The sequence below is a fragment of the Bos indicus x Bos taurus genome, chromosome 18 (assembly GCF_003369695.1).
Source record: "Bos indicus x Bos taurus breed Angus x Brahman F1 hybrid chromosome 18, Bos_hybrid_MaternalHap_v2.0, whole genome shotgun sequence".
Taxonomy (NCBI): Eukaryota; Metazoa; Chordata; class Mammalia; order Artiodactyla; family Bovidae; genus Bos; species Bos indicus x Bos taurus.
In genome coordinates, this window is record NC_040093.1 from 16,796,899 (window position 1) to 16,821,543 (window position 24,645).

At 50.3% G+C, this 24,645-nt stretch overlaps 1 protein-coding gene across 2 annotated transcripts in view; it reads right to left on the reverse strand.

Moving 5' to 3' along the window:
• Positions 1-44: 44 nt before the first annotated feature.
• SAMD4B (sterile alpha motif domain containing 4B) overlaps positions 45-24,645 on the reverse strand; it is a 36,239-nt gene continuing 11,638 nt past the window's right edge. For both annotated transcript variants that reach the window (XM_027515851.1, XM_027515852.1), the window contains 12 exons: positions 22,550-22,951; positions 13,144-13,614; positions 8,487-8,726; positions 7,828-7,937; positions 7,585-7,671; positions 6,491-6,833; positions 5,683-5,768; positions 5,069-5,187; positions 4,245-4,443; positions 3,928-4,051; positions 2,511-2,594; positions 45-2,300 (listed from right to left, as the gene is read on the reverse strand). In XM_027515851.1, the coding sequence (XP_027371652.1) occupies positions 2,272-2,300; positions 2,511-2,594; positions 3,928-4,051; positions 4,245-4,443; positions 5,069-5,187; positions 5,683-5,768; positions 6,491-6,833; positions 7,585-7,671; positions 7,828-7,937; positions 8,487-8,726; positions 13,144-13,614; positions 22,550-22,745 (2,088 nt within the window). In that variant the 5' untranslated portion in view covers positions 22,746-22,951 and the 3' untranslated portion in view covers positions 45-2,271. The remainder of the gene's footprint in view (positions 2,301-2,510; positions 2,595-3,927; positions 4,052-4,244; positions 4,444-5,068; positions 5,188-5,682; positions 5,769-6,490; positions 6,834-7,584; positions 7,672-7,827; positions 7,938-8,486; positions 8,727-13,143; positions 13,615-22,549; positions 22,952-24,645) is intronic.

Genomic DNA, 24,645 nt, shown 5'->3' on the forward strand with positions numbered 1-24,645 from the left:
CAGGTGCTTAAGGCACAAAACCAAAGGCCACAAAGGCAGGGTCATTAGGTTTTTCAGGAAATGTAGCATAACAAAGATCAGAATCCTTTTCGTTTGTTTGTTCTTTTTTTTTTTTCCAAAATAAGCCCAGACCATTAAACAAGTGAAACTCCATCAAATAAGTCTTCTCCAACAGCGAGAAAAACTGTACAGTTACTCAAAGCTGATTCTGCCAGTGGGGCTGGGAATAGAAGGGAGGGTGAAATCATGGTGGAGGGGCGGGGGCTGGGGAGGGGCAGGAGTGGGTCAGGATCCTGCCCATCAGAGTGGGGCCGCCTGCGTCCTGCACACTCTGCTGACAGGTGGGGGGAAGGGGGCAGCTCTTGCCTCCCATTATGTGGGGGGTGTCCCTCACCACCTCCCAGTGCCAGGCAGACCCAGCTCACCCTGATGGGTAGTGAACAAGACAGGACTGGCTGGGAGGAGGTGAGGGTCTCTTAAGAGGGACACCCTGCTGATTCCAAAAAACGAGGTGGCCCCTGTCCATCCCACTTCCCCGGGCTAGGAGGAGGATTGGAGAAGCCCTGGGAGTTGGAGGGGAATGAGCAAAGGCACAGAAACATGGAGGGGCCGGGATGGGGGACTTGCATAGGTTGATGAGTGTGCAAGAGGTACATAAATAAACCTGACACCCCACCCAGCCCGGCACTGGGAGAGGAGGGAGGGACCCAGAGCAGGTCCCCAGGGCCACCCCACCCCCTGGCTTCCTCCCCCACCCTGGGTCAGAGTTGAGGGAGGTCCAGACCAGGAGGGCAGAGGCAAGAAGGTCTGGGGAATGGGTGAGTGCAGGGAGGGTGGTGGTTTAAAATTTTTTTTTTTGGTTTTTTGTTTTTTCCCAACATTTTGTATCTTTAATAACATACACAATGGTTACCAGCCATATTCATAACAAAAGTTATTCATAAAATGTATCTAAAAATAACATTTTTTCCTTTTCGGTGTGAAAAGCTTGAGAATGTCCCAGTGAGGGGGGGGGGCGGGTTGAGGGGATGGGGTTGGAAGAGGGGACCCTGGCTTCCCCATAGCCTGAACCCCCAAATCCCCTCCCTCCAACTGGGCCCCAGCACACCCCCTCAGTAGGAACAGAGATTGGTATGATTCTGGGGCTGGGACGAACCTCTGGGTTATGATATATAGTGTTCCACTTAAGTGAGGTCATGACAATGAGGGGGTGGGGTGGGGGAAGGGTAAAAGAAAAGGGGATAGGGGTGGGGAAGGAAACCAAAAACCATCCCCTTTCCCTTATTCTTTACCCCCAAGTCTTTCAGCAGCTAGACTTGGGAGTGGAGAAGAATTTGTGTTGGTGGGGGTGGGAGACGTTAAGGCAACAGACTTCCTGACCTCACTGGCTGCCCTGGCTCCCAGCCTTCGACCTCTGCATCTGCGGAGCCAGGGCTAGGGGTGGGGTGGGGAAGGGCTAGGGGGTGTGGAGGAGGGGGCTCTGCCCTCTCCCCTTGTAAAATTCAGGCTCCCCCTGCCACTTTCTTGGCTCAGAGAGAGGCCTGAGGATTCTAAAAATGAGAGGGAATGATCAGAGAGAAAAACCGTTAAGAACTATATAAATATGTATCTTAAATAGACCTAAGAAATTAATTGCAGAGAATCTCTGATAAACAGGGCAAAAGGAAGTGAGTGAGAGGAGGGTAGCTCCTGTCCTTGGGGAATGATGGGAATGGGGAAGAAGAAGGTGTAAGGAGGTGAGGGAGAGAGGGAGAGAGAGACAGGCAGACAGACACGCTCCTCTCCTCACCCGCCTTTATCTCCTCAGCTCCTCTCAACATTCAGGAGAGCAGATTATCTACCCCACTCATCTCTCCCCAAATGTCAGATGCTTCTGAGCAGGCCCCACAAGAGAGTGGGTCAGTGAGTCTGGGGGAGACTTTTTCCTTGGGAGGGGCAGGTGGCCAGCAGTCTAGAGGAGGCAGGGGTGGAACAGGGCCAGGTAGGGGGTGAAGGAGGGAAGGAGGGGGCAGACAGGCTGGCCAGTCCCTGCCCCCTTTATCCTGGCTGCCCCCTACCTCCCTGGGCCTCAGCAGAGATCCCTCGACGGGCCTGGGAGTGAGCAAGGCGTGTGCCAATGTTAAACAAAAGTTAAAAGGGTGAGAGAGTAGAAAAATATTAGAATGTATAGCTGAGCCAGCCCACCCTCTCGCTGTCGCGGAGAAGCCCGTTGGGGGTTGGCCCCCGCCCGCCGCCCGGGGAGCCTATGGGTGCGCTGGGCTGTGGGTCCCGTCAGATGGTGGAGGTTTTGTCTGTCCCATCTGTGGTAAGAAAGGGAGGAAGGGAGGAAGATCAGGAGCTGGCGGGAGGCCCAAGAAAAGGTGCTCAGGTAGCCTGTCATCCCAGTCAGGCCCTCCCTGGAGTCCGGCCTCCCCTAGGGACCCCTCAGGATGACTCTGAGTTGCTCAGTTCAGAGGTGGAGACGCTGCTGGGTAGGTGGGAGCTGGGTCAGGGAAAGAGGAAATGCTCACCACCCAAGGCGTGTTCTGTCATGCTCAGACACAGAGACTCCAGAGTGGGATTGATCTCCAGGTCAGGCCCAGGGACCGGGCAGTCTGGGTGGGAGAGAGGAGAACAGAAGCAGTAAGGACTGGACTGGGGTGAAGGGTAGAGTCACGAAGACAGAGGCTGGCGTGAAGGAGAGGCTGACGGGGATGAGAAGGAAAGGAGAGGCAAGAAACAGAGACACAAAGCCTGTAAGACATACACACACTTGGTACTGGGCAGACCTAACACCACTCACTGCTTAAAAGCTTTTCTGGGCTCCTCACTGCTTCTAGAGGAACTCTGAGCTTTTTACCCGGGTTCACAAGACCCTGCTCTTTCACCTTCCAGCCTCACCTCTCATGATGTCACCTATAAATCCACAAGCCATGTTGGATCATCTAATTGTCTCTCCTTAATAATAATAATAAAAAAAAGAAAAGTTGACCCCTCTGAGACTCAGATTCATGACTAATAAGATGGGAATATCAGTGCCTTCACATGTGCAGCTGGGGATTTGACTGAACAGTGCAGGAAAGCTGTCTGACACATAGCATACTGGTGAAAAGAACTGGTCTCATTTTTCACTCCTGCAGTTCAGCCATTCAGTCATTTAATAGTGTTTACAGATGCCTACCATGTGCCAAGCCCTGTGCTAGGATGAACAGGACAAATGGGGTCTCCTGCCTGTCACATAATCTCATAAAAGAATCCTTTGTGACATAAAGAGTTTGGGGTCACAAGCAATCTAAGCTCTCTCTAGAGGCAGCCCTTTCCAGACCAGCCTTCTCTGCTTCTACAGCCTCAGTGCCTAGCAGCACAGGGGCTGGCACAGGGTAGTCACCCTTGACTTGCTGAGCAAGGCAGGGCTGCTGCCGCTGCTAAGTCACTTCAGTTGTGTCCGACTCTGTGCGACCCCATAGGCTAGCGTATCTCTAACCTCCCTTTTGCCTGCTTTGCCCTCCTGATCTCCCATCTCTAGGCTGATCTGTAAGCAGAGGGAAGACAGCCCTTAGGGTAGAACCTGTTCAAAGAGCCGAAGTCTACAGGTCCCTGCTTGGTCACCTGGCCTCTGAGAGGACACTAGTGGACTGATAGGCAGGACTCCCTTCTACAGAAACCTGGCCGCTCTGTCTCCTCCCCTCCACTCCTTTCAAACTGAGTATTTAACAATCCTCGAAAAAGACGCAGACAGACACCAGTATGAGCACTAAGATTATGACACAGGGAGGGAGAGAGAGAAAGATGGGGGGTGGGTGGGGATAAGGAGTGAGAGAAGATGGGGAGAGGGGGAGAGACAGAGAACAAATATATGCAAGGGATAGTGTGTATAAGACCCAGAAGAGAAAAGAAAGGCCAGCTAAGGGTAGTGTTGAGGCAAAGTCCTAAGGGTGGGCACCTTACCTGGAGGGAACATGAGAATGGCCTGGGGTGACGAGTGGACTGGGAGCGAGTGGGTGCGCTGCACAGAGCTGCGGCTCTGGCTGGGCATACTGTTGCTGCCTCCAGGGTTGGCGAACCACAGGTTCTGCATGGGGCATGGGAAGAGAGAAAGCAGTGGGTGGGTAGGGCAAAGGCCCAGACCCAGGAGTGGCAGAGTTGGCAGGAGTCACCTCCCCACTAAGCTGGGCCCACCTGGACACAAACATATGGACACACACATCACAGGCACCACCACCCCAACCCAGAAGTGCCAGGCTCTTTGCTTCCAGCTGGCTCACCTGTCGGCCCTGGCCCCCAAGGCTGGGGCTGGTGAGGGCATGTCGAGGGGAGATGCCCCCAATGCCCGAAGGGCTCAGAAGGCCCATCCTGCCAGGCGGAAGGGCCCGGGGAGGCATTGGGAACTGCCGCTGGGTCCGCCGGGCCACCCCCATCCCCACAGAACCAGCTATGGGGAGTGAGTTCGAGCCAAACGCCCAGCTGTGAGAGAGCAGAAGGCAGGGTGTCAGTTTAGGTGTATGGGCCCATCTGTTTAACTCTTTTTCTTACTCCCCACCACCCCTGTGGTAGGACAGAACATAGACCTGCATGAGCAGGGATTCCCTGTCCAAGTCCTTGCACTGTCATTCTGTCTCCTTCTGCCCAAAAGGGATTCCTAAGATGGAGATGAGAGAGTCCAAAGGTTTCCTCAAGTCCACTCAAAGCAGTTCTAACTTCAATTCTCAAGTGTGATATTTCTATTGTTTGTTTGGGGTGAGAAGCGACTTCAGAGCCCTCTGCACACAGGTGAGGAGAACAAGGGACAAGCAAGGGGCCAGCTATGGAGATGGGTACTGATTCTGCTATACTAATGGAATATTAGTATATTAGTATATGGAATATACTAATATTAGTATGGAATATTACTCTATTCTAATGGAAAATCAGGCACCACCTGATTTTCTAATGGGAAAGTCCTCACTGGGTGACTTATATAAGGCCACTCAGTTACTGAATGAGGACAATTGGACTCCCAGCCCAGGACGCAATCACCCCTCTAAGCACTATCTGTCAAACAACAAGGGCTTACGAAAGAAAGGTCCCTGTGCCCTGGCTGCCCACCTACCCCTTCTGCTGCCTGTAGTTCTGCATCTCTAGTGCAGCTTTGCGCGGGAAAGTCCGGAGGAGCTTCAGCACTTGCTGTTTCCAGGACAGCAGTCGTTTCTTCTGTGTCTCCGTGAAAGCCTAGAATTAGGGGGGGTGAAAGAGGTGTGTGTGCTTCTTTCAGATCTGCCTTCTATCCATTCGCTCAAGTATTTATCAACTGCCTGTCCTGTGCTGGGCAACAATGGGACACAGAAGTGATCTGTGCTCACACAGCTTACAATTTAGCTGGGGAGACGATACATAAGAAATTGTAACTATGATAAATGCTGTGAGGAAGCAACACAAGAGGCACAAGAAACCTGATGTTATGAGGGGCTGGTGAAGGCATCCTGTTTTACTGAGAGCTGAGGGATCAGCAGGCAGGAGAGGGACTTACTCTCCAGAGAAGAATTATGTACTAAGGCTCTGAGAATGGGAGCTCAGGGCATCCACGGAACCCAACACTGGAAGGATGAGGGCTGGAGAGATGGGCAGGAGTCAGTTAGGCGGGGCCTTGTTGGACACATAAGGAGTGCTGGTCTGAGAGGATGGGGGCAGCCTTTCCATTCCTGAGAGCCCTAGGGAAGGCCTCACCTCATGAGACAGGCACTTTTCGATGAGCTGGAGGTAACTGGTGATGTTCTCCTCGTCTGGTCGGGACACCAGCAGCTGGGTGCACACTTGGGGACATGGAAAAAGGCGGGAGGTCAGCCCCCAGAATGCCCTCTGCCATGTTCCAGCTCCCCTGGCCCATGAGAAGGTGGGTCAGGAAACTCATGCCGGATGAGTACTAGCTATCTGCTAAGCATTGCACCTGGCTTATTATGAGGATATATACAGGGCCCACCGTACTCCCTGGCATATGGCAGATATGAAGTCAATGACTTTTTCTCAAGTCTTGGGATAGTGTCATCAATGGAGGGATTTTTAGCCTGACGAGTCTGAGGTTCAGAGACGTTGAGTTATTTGCCTCAGGTCACACAGCTAAAGGATTCAGACCCAGGTGTAAACTTGCCTATGCTGTGCTGCCTTAGGAAAAGGTGAGCTCATTAAGAGCATCAGGATATCCATCCTGTGGACTTCAGTCGCCTCTGAAAGAACCAATGGATTCGCCTTATCTGTTTACTCTTGGCTGTATGCAGTTTCCACTGAAATAATGTCCCGTCTTCTGCTCAGGTTGGAGATGCTTTGAGGGTAAGGGCTGTCTCTCATCATCAGCCTGGACATGCCAGAGGGAAGGGGCCTTGTCATCCTTAGTCTTAGTCCCTTTCTTTAGTGCTCTAGTCCCCAGGGTGCTTTGAAAAATTCTGCTCCCATAATTTAAACTGGATTTGACCCCTGATGCCTGGGTTCACTTGGTACCCTGGCCCAGAACTTCCTGCTGGGCCCTGGGTGGTCTCACCTTTGCCCATCACCCGTGTAAACTGGCTGGGGATGTCTCCATCAGCGACAGGAGCAGGGGCTGGCTCACTGCCATCAGTGGGAGCTGGAGCTGGTGGAGGGGGGTAGCTCTCTGCAGCTGGAGGGTCATTGGTCTCACTGCCCTTGTCTGTGCCAGGGAGAGCCAGGGGAGGCTCAGCACCTGGCAGCGGTGGCTCCCCCCGGCCCCCATCCTTGGCAGTAGAGGTGGTGGCAGCGGTGGCGGCCACGGTGGCCTGGAGGACACTGTAGGCCTTGATGGGGGTGATGATGATCTGCTGCAGCTCCTGCAGAGCGTTTCGCAGATTTCCGCCTTCCAGCACATCCTGAGTGGGGAAGACACAGCCTGGGTCACATGCCAATCCCTACAGCTCTGCAGAATGACTACGCATATAGGGTCAAACAGCCCCTGCAAACAGCTGGCGGGACCCTGGGTTCCACCACACAGAGAAGGCAGGTAAAGGAGCTGCCGGAGTGTGCACACACACATACACACACATTTGTACATACATATTCCCTCTTCCCCACTTCAAGGTGGAGTGCCATGGAGATCTGGAGAAGGTGGGCTAATGCTGGGGTCTCAGGGTCCCACTGAGGATGGAACCAGATTCAAACCCACAGATTTGGACTAAGACACTGAAGGGAGCAAAAACCAGAAGGCAAGTGGCAGGGAAAGAGGAAAAGGGATGCAAATCAAGGCAGATATGTAAGGATAGGGCGCAGATAAGAAATAACCAACTGGAAAGAGATCGTGTGCACAGGGAGACACTGCTCTATCAGAAAGAGTTGTTAGAAATGGAAAAGTGAAATGGAAGAGAAGGGGTTGAGTCAACAGATATGATTCCAGAGACACAGACCAGGACAGACAGGGAGGAGAGCCTCTCAGCCTCTCAGCTCACTCACAAGCAAGTGAGCCCTGTGATCTGACTTGCACTTGGTTCCCAGAGCCTGGGTCCCTAGGGCTGGGGAGATCCCGAGGTGGGGGGCGACATCGGCAGCAAGGTGGACCCAGAGCCCTCAGCATTAGCACCACTGGGCAGTCACCTGACCTTGGAGATGGGGATACCAGGTCCTCACCTTCTCCAGGGATTTGAGGACGCTCTGCCTCTCGCGCAGCTTCTGGATGCTCAGGGCTATCTTGTGGCGGGCACCTTTGGTGACATTCTGTGGAAGGGGCACAAGGGGACAGGAAGCTGGAAATGGGAGGTTAAGGTACTCAAGGTGCCCCAACAAGGCCCCAGGAGAAGAGGCTTGGACTGCAAGGGTCACGTCAAAATGGTACTGCCCTCAACCTTGCCCTGAGGGTCTCCTCAGCTTCACCTGCGACTCCAAGTGCTGTTCAGTCAGCGTCATCATCTCCTCATAGCTCATCTGTGAGAAGAGGGCTGCATACTTGTGCAAGCGGAGGCTCTTGAGCCACGAGGGCACGTCTGTGGAAAAGAAGGGAGGGCATAAGGTGAGGAATCTGGCCCTGGTGACAGTTGTGGGGAGGGACCAGGCATCAATCATAGGCAGCCTTAAAAGCTGTAGGACACTGGAAGGAGGCAGGGAGAAGCCCAGGATCCATATGCCCAGCCAGACCCTTCCAGGTGGCCTTCCCTGCTCAGGACACCCTATCCTTCTGAGTTGCTGGGTTGGACTGTGTCCTAGGATAACCTCTGATGTCCTTAAAAGTATTTTTGGAACCTCTGTTCCATCAGTTACCTCTAGGTCCTAGCTTTCTTAGACTGGGCTGCCTGAGTGCAGGGGCTTTTCCCTAATCAGACTGGGACTTGTGGGGGTCTCTCTGCTCAGTCTTGAGCCCTTAGAGCAGGGACTGTCCACATTCCTCAGACCTGTATCCCCTTCTCGGGGGGCGGGGTTGGGGGGAAGAGAAAGAATTGGGTGGGGAGGGGTGGCAGCTCCAAGCTCTCTTCTGTCCTTTTAAGCTCTGCACAAGCCTCTTGAGGAGGTCCTAGTGCTAGTCTCCCCACCTGTACCTTTCATGCCACTGCCGTCCTCCTGGAAAGTGTTCCGGCTGGAGCCCTGCTCCTCCGTCTGCTCACTGCCAGAGGAGGCCACGCTGCTCTGCGGTGAGAGGGGTGCGTGGTCGGGCGTGGTGAAAACAGCCCGGGCCCCAAGCTCCTCTGGACTCGGCCACTCACCAGGGGCCTGGGGACTTGTGGGGATGAGCGACATGGAGCGCTTCAGCGGGCTGGGGTGGATTTGGCAGGGGAGACCTGGCCGGAGTGGGAGAGAGACAAGAGGTCAGGACTGGGAATCTGACCACAGGAGACCATGTTCCCCTGGTCAGTGCCATGGATGGCAGCTCAGCCTCGGAACCCAACAAAGGGAAAGGACCCTGGGGTCTGAGGGGAACTACCTACCAGCTACTGTAAGTTCCCGCATTCCCCTACCTACCCAACCCATTAGCAAGCTGTCAGCCACTTCTCTGAACTGCTCCACTTCCTCTGCTAGCACCCTGGGCTAAGTCACTGGAGTCCTTAGCTGGAATTGCCACCGCAGCCTCCTCACAAAATTTCTTGCCTTCATCTTCACCCGCTATGGTCTATTCAACTCACAACAGCCACACTGATCTTCCTTTAAATGCAAATCTGACCCACTTAGTCCCTGATTAAATCCTACCTGTAGCTTCCCTTTACAAGAAGAATAAAATTCAAACCCTCCTCCCAATACCTATAAGGCCTTACAGGACCTTGGCCCTGCTCATCTCTGAGGTCTCATCTCTCATAGCTCATCCCTCTGGTTCAAGCTTTTCTAGCCTTTGCCACACCTCTGCCCCCAATTTGTTCCTGGAACAGTGGAGCTTGTTCCAGCCTCAGGACTTCTGAGCTTGCTCCTCCTCCTTGTTCTCCTGATCTTGGCAGCTGGCTCCTCCAGGTCTCCTCTCAAAAAAGCATCACTCCTTTGGAGGCTTTCCCTGAACCCTCAGTCAGAAGTAGCTCCTCCTCACCAACCTCCAATCATATTACTATGTCCTGTCTTTCTTACAGCACCGATCACAACTTGAAATGACCTTATCTAATTATCTGTTCACTTGTTTATAACTGTACCCCCCTACTTCAAGACCTGTGAGAACAGGGCCCCATCCTGTCTTAAACATTATTAATTAAACTCAGTAATTACAGGGGGGTTTTCTACTAGAGGAGGTTCTACACAATTATGTGTAAAGTAAGTGAATGAGGTACATAAACTGCTTCCTCAACATCTATTATTGGGCTTCAATGCCTCCCAAAAGATGTTTTCTTGTTCTGAGCCCAAACAAAGGTGAATCCAGGCCCTCATTCACCAGATGTTTCATATCCTCCATCCATCCCATTCCTGGGATAAGAAAAGGGATCCAATTTGATTTTTAACCATTCTAAGGACAAGGCAGGTTCCCACGAGCTTCCAGACCTTTACGCATGCTACTCCATTCCCCTAGCTCACCAGTCACCCACCCTTAACTGCCAGCCACTTTGGCCTTCATTCCTAGCTCAAGTGTCCCCCTCTTCTGCGACTGTCTCCTCTGTGTGCCCTGGGCCCCTGTGCTGCTATCTCAAGTCCAGCCCTCCTGTTCCTTCCCTAGGCTGCCTCCCACTGGAATCTGGGCTTGTGTAGGATGGTGGCAAGCCTGCCCAACCATTTCTGCATCCCCAAGACAGGCCAAGACACAGGAATGCCTGAAAATTCACTGACTCCAAAAGGAGGGCACCCATCATCCTAAGAGTGCTAAGGGGGCCTCTGAGCTTGACGCAGGAAATCTAGAAGTACCCCAAGTCAAAAAGGAAAAGAAAACAAAGCCAAAAAGCCTCATGCTGCGTAGGTGAGACCATCAAGGCCTAGAGAACAGAAGTCCTTCACGCCAGTTCCCACAAAGAGTTAGGAGGCAGAGACAGAAGAACCCTAGCCTCATTTCTGATGGAATGGCTGGGTTTCCTGTGAGTGCCTCACTGACACCCAGATTCAGGACACCCAGCCTGTACGGGCCCCCAAAGCACCTTCCCTCATTTGTGACAGTTATCTATGCTCCTAGCCAGGAAGTCACCTGAGGGAGAGGGCAGTGTACTGACCCCATCCATGAAGGCTACCCTCCACCCACTATCTATGACCTCTGGGATCCTCCGCATGGGGCTCCTGCAAAGCCTCTGGACTTGTAACAGATGTCACCCTCTGGGCACGGGGGGCTGGAGAACCCTTAACACAGGCCTTTTTTTTTTTTTTTGGCTTGTCCTAGTGCCCCTGGCTTCCTCGTTTCTCTCCTCTCAGCCAAGAAGGGGGCAGGCGAGGCTGAGAGGACAGGAAATTATCCTGATTGGAACGATTGTGCAGTTCCTGAGAAGCCCTGCTTGGCCCCGCACTAGGGTGGAGGCTGGCCACAGCATGAGAACTATAAAAACAGGAATGCTGGCCAGATATCCAGGGCCTCGCACTCTCCAAGAAACCCTGGTCTGTCCTTGGCAGAACCCCAAACCCACCCTGCCTGCCCTTACAGGCCAATCCTTGCTCCCCACTCAAAAATATTTTAATGACTTCCTGTTTCCTGCAATTGCCTTAAATTGAAAAGCTTCATCTTATCCTTCAAGCCCCTCTGCCCTTGCCCCCAAATGTGACCCTAACATACTAAGATCTGAGAGTCAAGACAGACCTGAGTTCAAATTCTGGCTCAGCCACCTATTAACTTCACGAGTCACTTCATTTCCTCCTCTGTTTCCACTTGCATGTGAAGTTTTTGGTTCAGGGGCAGGCCCATGGTAAACATGAGTATTTGCTACGGCTATTACTCATTTAAATCCCTGCACCTCTCCATCCTTGCCAGACCCGTCTACATACCATTCCCTCCAATTTGACATCCCTGTACCTTCAATCCATGCTATGCCCTCTACTTGGAATGTCCAATTTCTCTTCTGGTTCAAATCCCATATCCAACATTGTTCCAGCCTGGTCTTTTAAAGTTGCTGCAAGTACGGGCACCCTGCATGGATGACCCCTCCTCTTGATGAGCATCTTCGGGAGGGTCACTTTTAGGTGGGGGCAGTGTAGCACAGTAATAAAGAATATGAGCTGTGGAGCCAGACTGCTTGGATTTAAACTCTGGCTACACCACCTTGGGCAAGTGACTTTTCTGTGACTCAGCCAATGAATTTTTTAGTATAAAGTTCTCAGAACAGCTCCTGGCAAAGACTAAATGTTGAATATATTTTAGCTAGAATTATCATTATTAATATACCCTCCCAACTTGGACACAGAAATTGTCATGCTCTGAGACTGGAAAAAAAAGTCCAAGACACCTTGGGTTGTTGCTAGAGCTCCTGGAAATGCCCCTCTATCCCTCTATCTTCCCTGATTCTTGCCAACTCTTGGGAGGGAAGCAGGTGACCAGGATATCCATATTCAACTGGGGAAGAAAGAGGCTCAGGGGTAACTGATGTGTACCAGGTGCCATACAACTCGGTACCAAAGACCCAAGGTTCACCCTGCCCCTGGCACAGGTAACATTTTCATTGTCACCCTCAGCTGGCCTGCTTTAACCAGGGCTTGCAAAAGGCAGCCGGCATCTTGAGGTTAAATCTTGGCAACTGCTTGCCTTGAGTCAGGTCACGTGACCATCACCTCATCAATCCTTGGAAATGTCAATCTCTTTTATCCTGTTCATTTCAACTAACATTTTAAAAACCGGAAAGCAACTATACTCTAATAAAAATTAAAAAAACAAAAAACAAAAACCTGACTAGAATACCAGCCCCTCCTGCTCACCCCAGCCTCTGGAGGTACTAACTAGGAGAGTCATTTTGAGACCGCTTAGTTGGAGGATAGCATAGTGTCAGAGGCAAGCACTGTTATCAGGCTGCCTGGTCTAAACCTTGGCCAGTTTCACTACTTGCTTTGTGGCCTTGAATACAAGACTTCATCTCTTTGCGTCTCAGTGCCTTCATCTGCAGAATGGGGCTAATGATACTGTTGTGATGAAGATTAAAGGAGACCATGCCTGCAAAATGCTTTTAAAAATAGAGGACCTAGCACAGTCAATGCTAAACAATGTTGCCTACTATTACTAAAGCCTTGCAGTATGAGTTACATCGTATATGAACAGGCTTACAAACATAAACTCCTCAGAAATGAGTCTGGTAAGCTGGAGCCAGATACAAAAATCCAGAATGTCTGAGCTAGAAAGAACTTCAAATTATGGTTACTAACTCAATGCTTTCAGAGGTCAGGCAGTTATCACACGTGCCCAAAGTCGGATGGTTGCAGCAGGGGCCTATTGGGACACGTGTAGGGTCTAAAGGTGGTAACCAATATTTAACTTCATCTTATGACTGCCAGCAGACCACAGGCCTTGATTTGCCAGATCGTTTGATTTTTTAAGAAAAGCTGAAATCTGGATTTTTAGGGGAAAATTCCTTACATTGCTGATTTATTTTAAAATGTAACAAAATAAAACCAAAGTTTTATTGAGTTTGGGCTCAATAAAGCATGTTGGCATGTCAGAAATGGCTCTGGGAATGCCAGTTCACAGCCTCTACACTGCCTCATAAAGCTGAGGCCCAGAGAGATTGGTTATGTGACTTGCCCAGGGACAGAGTGAGGGAAGAGAGAGCCCAGTCTGACCCTTTTCAAGTAGGCATGGCCTCCCAGGAACTCCCACCTCCTCACCTGCATTTGCGTTGCTCCCAATACTGTTGATAGCTGGCGGCACTGAGCTGGGTGGGTGGAAGGGCACATGTCCATTTTCCCGGGGTGGCTTGTCCTGCCAGGCTGGCCCTGCATCCCCAGGGCCCAGCTCTGCAGGGCCACCCCACTCATCTGAGCCCTGGCGAGAGTGGTAGGTGGGCTCAGGTCGGGTGCGAAAGCCGCTAGCTAGCCGGTCTTCCAAGTGGCTGAGCCAGAGGGCCAGTGCATTGCGGTCCTCCAGTGTGGTGGCTGGGTGGATGAGGGCATAGGAAAGCAGCTGGCGGCTCTCCTCGATGAAGGCATTGCTCTCGATCGAGTAGGCCAGCACTTTCTGCAGCAGCCTCATGTACTCCGACTTGGCCTCCGTGTTGCCTGGCTGAAGCAGGGGTAGGTGGGACAGCAGGAGGGATACCACCTTCTCTTTGGACTCCTGCTGCCACTGGCTGACGATGGCTGCAGAGGGGACAAGAGGGAATGTCAGGGGAACCAGGGTGGGGGACCCCCCCATAAAACCAGGAAAGGTGTCTACAGGCCATTCCCTCAGCTCCAATTTCACTTCCCTTCTCCTTTCATGACTCCAATCTTGTCCCTCATATAGGTGATATCTAACATACTCTGCCTGCTTCCATGGTAATTTTTTTTTCCGGTTTCATCACTCCTACTCTCAGAAACCTGCTATGGCTCCTATCAGCCAAACGTGCCACTCTGGAACCTGAGTCCCTCCTGCTGTCCCCAGGCCGGCTCTTCTTGCTTTATCCCTACTCCTTACCTTCATGGTCTCTACTCTCTTTCCCCTATCAAAACAGCCTTCATCCTGACTTGGAGGACAACAGAATATATTGGTTAAAAGCTTGGGCTCAGGACTTCCCTGGCAGTCCAGTGCAGAGGGCAGGGTTCAGCCCCTGGTTGGGGAACTAAAATCTCACATGCTGTGTGCTGCTGCTGCTAAGTCACTTCAGTCGTGTCTGACTCTGTGTGACCCCATAGACAGCAGCCCACCAGGCTCCCTGGTCCCTGGTATTTTCCAGGCAAGCACATGGTGTGTAGTGCAGCCAAAAAAAAAAAAAAGCTTGGGCTTTAGAATCAGACGGTCTGGACTCTCCCAACTTACTAGCTTGACCTTAGAAAAGTCACTTAAACTTCACAGAGCACTGATTTCCTCACCTGAAAAATTTAGTACCCAATTCACAATGTTACTCTGAGATTCAATCAGTTAATAAAAAATGGAATGTGGCCTGGCATATAGAACATATCTAATAAATGCTGATGGCTGCTTTTAAAACTGCAATCAGCCTCTAGATTCTACCTTTCCAGTTCATTCCATATACCAGATGGATTTATCTTCCTAAAGCACACCAGGATATCATGTTCCTGACCTGAAGCTTATAATGGCAACCAGCACCAACAGACTCAAGTTCAAGAGCTCCTAACCCAACATCACCTTCATTTCTAGGGCATTCTTCCAGATAAAGACTTAGTTTAGGATACCCCATCTTCCCTGGGGCTCTCTAAATGCCATATTCATCCAAACTTCCACACTCAGGCTGACAATCAAGGTTTTAGTCTGTAACAGTCTTCCTTCCTCCTATCCAAATTATAAGTCTTTTATGGATTGCCTAAACCTGTCCTTCTTCAGGACGTCTTTCCTGGCTACTCCACACCTTGGGGATCTGGTGATGTCTCCTTTCTATCCCAACCCATAGTCTGAGGGCCCATCCGTCCTGTGAAGATGAGTGAGGCTTCCTTGTTCTACTCAGAAGTGAGCTCCCAGAGAATAAGGCCCCAAGCTAGCCCCACAAAGGTGGCCTTGGGAAGGAACTGTTACAGGACTGACTATCCCTCCTTGAAAACCTTGTTACCACTTCCATGACTAGTTCAATGGAGTGGAGGATGGCAGGTAATGCTGACGGGGAAAGGGAAAAGGACAAAGAATACCAACACTTGAGAAAAAAAGACAATGATCAGGATCAACTGTGTTCTCACTCTTGGGCAACTGAGCTCATACTTGCATCCACAGTGACAATCTTCCAACAATAAACAAGGGAGTTCTGAGAGGTGAGTTACTGGGCTAATGGTAAGGTCTCAGAAAGGCACAAAGGAACTGAATGGAGCTAGGACCCCAGAGGGGTGGGTGATGAAAAAGAACAGGTAGTGATGTGGCCCATGTCCCTCCTCTCCTACTTACGATAGAAACGTGATCACTGCAGAGAGCTCTACTTTCTCTATCTTAAAGAGAGACTTAGGATCATTCCTACCTGGCATGGTTGCTATGAATCTAGACCACAGCACAAAGCAGGACGTGAAGTAAGTCCTCAGTAAACATCAACTGTCATTCCTAACACCATGGTGGTTATACCTTACACGGGCTTCTTTTTGAATACCCACAGAGATTCTCAAAGCATAAGCTAACTCCCAGATCAGGAAACAGAGAGGCTAGAAATGGGCATATACAGGAGAGCCTCAGAATTTCAGGCATCTGGATTTCAAGTGAGCCCTGATCTGGATCCTTCTGCCTCCAATGGTGTCTCAACTCAGTATCCTTAAGGCTTAATACTCTGAGCACTTCTGGTCACCTCTGCCCACACTACAGGCTGGACACCTAGCCATTGGGAACATGGCATAAAAACCTGAGAAATACCTTTTTTATACACATTTCTTTTTCTTAATGATGTGTCTGGAAATCTGTGGCTTGGGAATTCATATTTGTAGCTCTAAGAAAACAAAACACATACAAGTCCAAACTCTTGGCCATATCAGTGCACCTTTTCTTGCCTGGCCTCTCTACCCTAAGCTGTTAAAGTGCTCAAGGGTTCATCCATTTATTCAGTCATCAGTTCATGCTTATCCACAGTACTGGCCAAAACAGAACTAACTACACAATAACAGTACTAATGCATAATCCCACACCCTCTACTATATCTCTCCAATGCCACTTTCTTCTTCTTCCCCTTGTTCGTGGCTTTCCAGATCCCTTTCAGGACCTGGCACACAAGGCCAAGAAACCTCATCCCCTCCATCTTTAATCTCCTGAACTAGCTCCCCATGACCATGAAGCATTCTCTTAGGTCATCTCCATATCAAAAGATCTTTTCAAGGTGGGACAAGTCTTCCTGACTTCAGGGAGCCTTCACTGTTTGAGTTCTCCCACCTCCATATGGCATTGGATCACAGGGAAAGGAACTCCCTGGCACTCTATCTCCTTGACTAAGTCCCTAAGTTTTCAGTTCCTGATAAGAAGGAAGAAGAAATACAGTGATTGAAGATGAGGGACAGAAAGTCAAGGGCTTGCACCCCAGCTGTGGTACAGGTGCTGGGACAACGTGCTTCCTCCTCTGTAAAAGAGGGGTCACAGGGCTGCTAAGAGAATTTAGGGAAGACAATCCACATAAAGCACCTGACAGAGTGTGCCCATAGTAAACACTCAGTACATGTGACTCAGTGATAGGTGAATTTCTCCCTTCTCCTCCAGCACAGTTGGCCTACCCCTTTAGCCCTACCCTGATGCTCTCAGTTGCTGTTGTTTAGGCCTTACAGGGTAGGTGGAGGCATCTGGGACAGAGAAAAGCCTTGTCCAGTCCCTCCCCCACCCCAGAGTACTGCCAGGACTCCAGGGCTAAGGGACACAGTTTCTCCTCTGGTACTGCCAGGGGACATGAGAGAAGAGCCCCAAGGGTTGGGCTCAATGAAGGACCTTGTTCTACTGCAGTCAAAGGGGAAAGTGGTTTTAGATGAATGGAGGCTGACCCTAGGGAAATGTGTGTTCATGTATCTGTGCGGCAATGTGCTGAAAAGGGTGGGCCTCTCAAGACTGGAAAGCGTCAGTGAACACTGGAGCTGGTCCAAGGAATCTGGGCAGCCTCAGGGCCCTTGGGGTGAGCCCAGCGGGGGCTGCAGATGATGGGTGGGGATGAAACTTCTAGGTTGCTGCCCAGATCAGAAGAGTCTGGCCCAGAGCTGAGAGGCACAGCAGAGCCCCAATGAATACCTATACAGCTGAACCCAGATGGTTCCCTGGAAGGCAGTATTGTCTGTGTGTGTATAATATACCCTGTCTAGGATCACTCTGTCCTCAGGTCACTCTGTCTCATGTCCTAGCAGATTATATGGTGTAAAGAGTATAAGTTCAAGAGGCAAAATTGCCTGGATTCAAAATCTAGCTTTGCCTCTAAGACACAAGTCAATATAACTGTGGGCCAGTCCTGTAACCTCTCTGAGCCTTGGTTTCCTCTTCTGTATAATGAGGGTATTTAAAGCCCTTAAAACACAGGGTTGTTTTAAAGATTCAATGAGATAATCGTGCAAAGCATCTGATCTGTGTTAACTGCTCCATGCACTTCAACTATTATTGTTGTTGGCTGCTGGTTGAAGATCTAGAGCTCAAGCTATTTTGGGGCTGGAGGAAGCAATTCACATAGGAGAGCACATCTGGGTCTCCCCCTTAAGATTCCCGACAAGGGTGGGGAATTTCATGCAGTTATTTACCAAAAACAGACACGTTTCTGGTTCCTCTGAGCTAGAGGCACAATAAGCAGTGATGAAATTCTGGAGGTGGGCGGATGGGGGAGGGGACTGGGGAATGCCATGACGTCAATGACTGCAGCTCACCAAGCTGCAAACCTGGACTCCAGAGAGGATAAGGGAGACTGTGTAAAAGTGCTCTCCTTGGCCAGGTGACCAGAGCTAAGTAGGTCATGACCCTAGGTGCTGCAAATCACAGGAGCCAAATGTATCTGGGAGACTGCCATAAGAAGAAACTCATTTTTACATGCTGGGCTGTTGCAACAATCGTGGCAGCCTGTGGCTGGGTTTTGGCTCCAACATGCCCTTCAATGCTTCACCCCATCTCACACAAATGTAGGGGAGGGCAAAGGGGCTCACATTTTTGTTTGATGAACTGTGTTAGTAGAGCTTATAACGGGAGGGTGGAGGCATCAGAGTTGAGCTTGGGTGACTCACTCAGCCACAGCCCCCTCTTGACCTCAGTTTCCCCACCCAGATTCAATGAGCCAAGGAGGGAAGGGCTTAAACCTGATGGATACAGGGACTCTGACTCAGAGAACAGGAGGAGAGAAGAAACGCAGGAAATGTGGCCCAGGAGGCCAGAGGACCAGGGAGAGGAGACTTCAGCTTCCCGGGCCCCACCCTTGGGCTCCAAGTCATCATGGGAAGGGGGGAGGCGGGTGATAGGATTACTGTTGTAGCTGCAAGTAGGCAGGGCAGACAGCACTGAGACAAGGAACAGGGATAATGACAAGGGGAAACCTGGGGCTTCTCCTTCCCTGGTTCCAGAGACCCTTGGGGTGTTGCTTTTCTGTTTCCAGGTTTTATCTCAGACTCTGCTCCCATGAAACCAATAGTGGCCGCGTGGGCTGAGGGGCTTCCTTCTACCCTTCTGGCTGCTTGAGAGGAAGGGACAGCCCAGACCAGTGCCTCTTCCATGCCTCCCAACTCTCCACTTCCAGTAGGTCATGTGACAGTACCCTCAGCACCTTAATGGGCCCACCCAGAGTCAGTGTCAGCAAAACCAGCAGTTCTCCACTGAATGCACACAAGCACCAAACAGCAAGCTTAAAAAACACCAAAATCTCTGGAGATAGGACCTAGGCCTCAGGTTCTTTTCATAAAGTGATTCTGACATGAAGCCACCATGGGGACCCACTTACCAAAATTCAGCTCTCTGTACTCTCTGGCCCATTCTGAGGAGGCTATGGGAGGGTAAGCAGCTCTGACCCAGACCCAAACTTGAACCCAGGATCTCCCTGGGAGAACTGAAAGAAGTAGCAGGGTTGGGTAGGTGAGAAATGAAGTACAAACCCCCAGAAAAAGGCAGAGAATCTGCCTCACTGTTCTGCTCTCCTGGCCCAAAGGGACTGAAAAAGAGCATCAGACCCTATAATAGGTAATCCTTATCCAAGAAAAGGTAGACCAACTGAACTCAAAGATTTGGTTTGCAGGGTAAGTGTGCATCTTGGTGGGAAGGAGGGACAGGTTCTCTGAGGTGCCCATTCCATAAAATACTAGGAACCACTGCTGTACTTGGAGAGTATATGGAACAATCCCTTCCTTGTCTAGATGAGAATCCTCAGGCCCAAGAGGGATGGGGCTGGCCCAGGTCACAAGAGGTGTTAGTGGCAGAGCTTGATCTAGAACTCTTGGGTGTCCTAATTCCTGTTCTCATGTCCCATGACAAATGAATCATCAGTACAGAATCATCTCTCAAACTGCCTAGTCAGCAGAAGAACCAGGGTGCCCATTAACAGGCCTATCCTCTAAGGATTCTGATTCAGTGGGTCTGGGACAGGGGCCCAGGAATCTGATTTTAGGTCACATTCTCCCCCATCAGGTGGTTCTTATGATGATGCAAATTTGGGAAACACAACAGGATGGGAAAGCCATAATGGACAAGAGAATGCAGAGCTCCTCCTACAAGGCAGGTCTCCAAGTCCAGTGCGCAGCTCCTTCCTTCACCAGTGAGGTTGGGAGTGAGACAGGAAACACAGGCTTGGAGCCCCCATGCCTATTAGGAAGAGGCATTCAAGGTCCAAAGGACTGATCTCTGTGATCACCTCTCTCTCCAGTCATGTTTTTGCTCTAATCCTGGCAGGCTTCCTGCTGACTCTGGAACACACCATGGCCTGTCCTCTCTTCCCTCACTCTAAGTTTTCCCTAACTCTCCATCCACCTAGGTACCAACTTGTTTTATTCTTACCACCTGACATGGGGCTGGGGATAAAGACCTTGATTCATATCTTCATTCACCAGTCAAGTCATTGCAAGGCAGTTCTCAAGGACAGGCATTAACCACAACATCTTAAGGCCAACTGTCTGAGATGGGTCTCAGGTTCTTGGTATAAGGTATGTCATGTCTTTCAAGGGCAATGTGGTAACAACAGATATTTTAAATGTATATAACTTCAAACTAGCAGTCCCACAGAATTCTAGGAATTTATCCTAGAGATGTTTAAAGCGTACTCAATACAGCACTCCTTTTAAGAGCAAGACCTTTAGAGTCAAATTCCACCTCCACCTCTGACCAGTTGTACAATCCAGGGCAAGTCGCAGACCTGTCTCATTTGTAAATGGGGGAGTTATAAGATCTTCCTTACAGAGCTGTTGTGAGGATTATGAATAATATAAGTAAAGCACTGCTTGATACACAGGTCAGGCTCTCTGTTACTTTACTATTCTTACTATTAAGCCGCCATTAACAACAATGAGGTATATGTGTACATGGTGAATAAGGAATGATCTTAAGGTTCCATTTTTCAGTGGAAAAAAAAATAAATTAATATGTGTGATGCTCTGTTCTTTGTGCTAAAACCATCAAAATAATGAAAAAGTTGGAGGGAGAACATGAATGTACTCAAGTGGAGAATGTGCTTTAATGTGCACAGACTCTCTTATAAAACATACACAAATTGGGAATGTGGAAGTCTGGGAGACCTCACTTTTCATCTTTCACATGGTTTGATTTTACTGCAAATTTTGAAAACAAAAGCAAAAACTAAAAATGCTCTAGTAAATAAACAGCAGTAAGCAACCAGTGATTTTGATAGATGGCCAGGATTGGCACCCAGTGCTCATCCAACTCTCTGCTCAGAACGGTATGGTGGGGATGCATGACCAAGCCACTTAAGACATTGGTCTGCCTCAAAGGAGCTCCTATGCTGGGGGTACAGCCATACCACAACCACAGATCCCCTGCCCTGGTGCTAGAGCAGAGAAGAACCCTCCCTGGTGGGGAGGATGGGAGAACTGTGAAACAGCTGAGGTCTGAGCCGGCTGCAGCCAAGCTGGGTTCCTGCTGCTCACTGTCTGAGACAGGAACATAAGCTGGTGACTCCTGGCCTGAGGAACTGACTTCCCCTAAAACCATGGCACTTCTGTGATTTGTACAAAAAAAAACTCAAAGTAAAGGTGACTGCTAAGATGGGCAGGCCTCAGAAGAGGTGGAAGCAGGTCTGGGGGTCCCCAATTCCCAATCCTAGCATCCCATGATGATTTTTCTCACCTATAAAAAGGGGAGAGCAACATTACCTATCTCAAGGGGTTGTTATATGGGCAAAACAAATTACTGACAATAAAAACAACAATTAACATTATTGAGTGTTTACTGCATGCCAGACATTGTTCTCAGGGCCCACAACTAACCTATAAGGTAAGCACAGTTATCTTGATTTTAAAGGTGAGGAAACCAGGGCTTAGAAAGGTGAAGTTACTTGATTATATAGCAAGTGACAGAACTGGGATTTAAACCTAGATAGTCTGATTTTAGAGTCACGAAGAACACTTTTCAAAGTTACTATATAAGTAAAGTTAGTACTTGGCTTGTTGTAGGGACTCAGTGTGAACTGCTATCATGAGGAAGAAGGTGGAAACATTAGGGCACACTCTACATGGGTCCCTGGGTACCAGCCCCATCCAGCTAGCTTTCAGGTGCATATACTCCCTTCTCTTTGGTTTCCATGGCCTTCCCTTGTGGCTCAGCTGGTAAAGAATCCGCCTGCAATGAGGGAGACCTGGGTTCAATCCCTGGGTTGGGAAGATACCCTGGAGAAGGGAAAGGCAACCCACTCCAGTATTCTGGCCTGGAGAATTCTATGGACTGTATAGTCCATGGGGTCGCAAAGAGTCGGACATGATTGAGGGACTTTCACTTCACTTTGGCTTCCATCTCTCCCACCTGTCACCAAGGTCAACACCTCTCCATCCAGCCTTGGGAAGCCCCAGAAGGCCTGAATGGCTTCAGCAGTGCCCTGTGAGATGGTTCTCTGGACTGACTTCTATCTACACTTGGGGTCTGAGGGAGAGGTTCTAGAGAAGTCTTGCTCACCCACACCAGTGTCACCCTCATGAGACAAAGAGTACTTCTTTACTGAGTGTTCAGGAAACTGACATGGACTACATGTAAATTCAAAACTCTCTTGAAACTGTTTATGCCTTAGGTGCAACCTACCTTTGAGGGGGTAAAGAATAATACGACTTGTAACTTTTGGAAGAGTTCTAAAATTCCCTCCTAGCTCTGATGTCCTGGAGCTTGAGAAATGAATGAATGCTCACCTTCCATCCCCCTTTCATCGGTAATGGCTTCAGTCTGTTCTTGTCAGCTGCCCTAAGTGATCCTTCCTCTGCTGTGGGTAGTTTCTAGTCTCCACTGCACCCCCACCCCCCCAGGAGTGTCCCATTCCACGTCTGAGGATTTCTGGCAGAAAGCCCCAGAAGAGACATGATGATGACTTCAGAGGTCAGGGACTCTTCACCTACCAACAAGCCTAGAACCCACATTTCTTAGCACCATTGCTGGGTAGGCCTCCTCAGTCACCTGACATCTGTTCCCATCCCAGGTCTCCCTCCCACTTTGCTCCCATCTCTGGGGGTGGAGACTCACCAGCACTGTTGGCCTCCGACTCCAGCAGGTGAATGTCATTGCAGTCTGCCAGTGAGTGCTCCAGGCAGAGCTGCAGGAAGCGAGCCTGGGTGCGCGTGACTCGCTTCAGAAGTGATAGCAGGGCCACTGTCTGTTCACACTCATTCCAGCCCTTGAACCAGCCAGCGAGGATGCCCACCTGGTCTCGGAACATCATGGTGCCAGGCCTGGGGCCAGGGTGGGGGGACGGCGGTGGCGAGGGCCAGCGCCGTCACATGGTCTCGGCTCTGGGCTCCTGTTTCCTCTCCCCTGAGGGCCAGGGCTTGAGGACGTACCCTGGCGTAGTGGCAATGGGTGATGAGGGGAAGAGGACACCTGCTCACATCGGGGGAGGTCTTGGTCCAGCCACGCCTCTCCAGGCTCCTGGAAAAGGAAGCAAGGGGGTCAGAAAGAAGAGGGTAGAACTGGTCTGGTGAGTTCAGGGGTTAAGGAGGCCTCATGTCTTCCCCTTTAGCTCAACTCTGCTGAGCTCCTGGGAGAAAGACAAAGCCAACACCAGATACTAAGCCAACTTTCCCTCCAATCTTCAGAGCCAGAGAAAAGGCTTGATTGGGACTCAGAGACTCAGACAAAGGAGAAGATGCTGCCCCTCACATCTGGCTGTCACAGGGCCAAAGGAAGTGGATTTAAAGCAGAGTAAGTTGGTAAGATTTTCTAGATGCAAACAGGAGACAATGCACACTACGGCAAAAGATGTGAATTAATGGAGACCTGGCCCCAGGTGACATGACTAAGCAGACATGTGATGCTGAGCACATGTCCTGACCTTGCTAATCTCTGGTCACCTCCTCTAGGGGGCTGGGCAGAGTCACTGCTTGCCTGCTAAAAGGAACCTAAGGAGTCTGTGTATTATTTCAAACTAAGACCCACAAAGCTGGGATATGGGTGAGTGGTGACCCCAGTGGAGATCTCAGGTACATGGATAGCTATATGATCAGCAACTGGGTGCCTAATGGTAGGAGGTCTTTTCAAAGATCTCTAACATGCTGGTGGGGCGGGAAGGATCTCATCCCCTCCAACCCAGCTCTCCCACTCTGATCTCTAAGATCCCATCTACCCTTGCTCTGAGGTGAATCTCTCCCAGCCTTCTTCCTCATTCCCTTAAGGATGCTCCTGACTCAAGTCCTCTGGATTGGGATGCCCCCTTGGCTCTCAGAGATGCCAGCTTGTCATCCATTTTCCTAAAAGCCAAGAGGATACTAACCTGAGAAGGGGATACATCAAATGTTAAAAACTCCAAAGCAAGAAAGTATCCAAATTCCTTAGGCAGGAACCACACAGAAGCTGTGTCAACTGGGCAGACAACAGATTTATTCTTCAGTTGACTGGTTTCTGGACACTACTCTGAAGCCTTTCTTTAAGTGGCTCCTGATCCAGGTCTCCACTCACATTTCCCCTGTCTCTCCTGAAACCAGTGCCCTTGGCTCCATCCCCAAACCACATTTGGCTTCATCTCCCTCTGGCTGCCAAGAGGACTGAGAACTTCATACAAAGACTCATTGAACCTGCTGGGCTAGGTCTCAGGGAGCTACTGCCATCTCCCTGGATGTCCAAGCTCCTGCTGAGGAGCTGTGAGGCACACCTGACAATGGCGGAGCCTCACCACACAGACCCTCATGGGCCACCTGAACAGAGCAAACTGGCCTGGCTGTCGATCCCTTTGGATACAAGAAACAAGAGAAAATGTGGGGGGAAATGAAACCTTATTCCCAATTAAACAACCCTCCCAGAAATCTTTCTAAACGACCTATCAGGAGCTTCCCCAGTGGCTCAGTGGTAAAGAATCTGCCTGTCAATGCAGGTGACACGGGTTTGATCCCTGGTCCAGGAAAATCCCATACACCACAGAGCAACAAAGCCTGGGTGCCATAACTACTGAGTCTGTGCTCTAGAGCCCATGAGCTGCAACTACTGAGCCTACGTGCCAAAACTACTGAAGCCCGCGGGCCCTAAAGCCTGTGCTCTGCAACGAGAAGCCATTGCAATGAGAAGCCCAAGCATCGCAACTAGAGAGTAGTCCTTGCTCCCTGCAACTAGACAAAAGCCTGAGCAGCAAT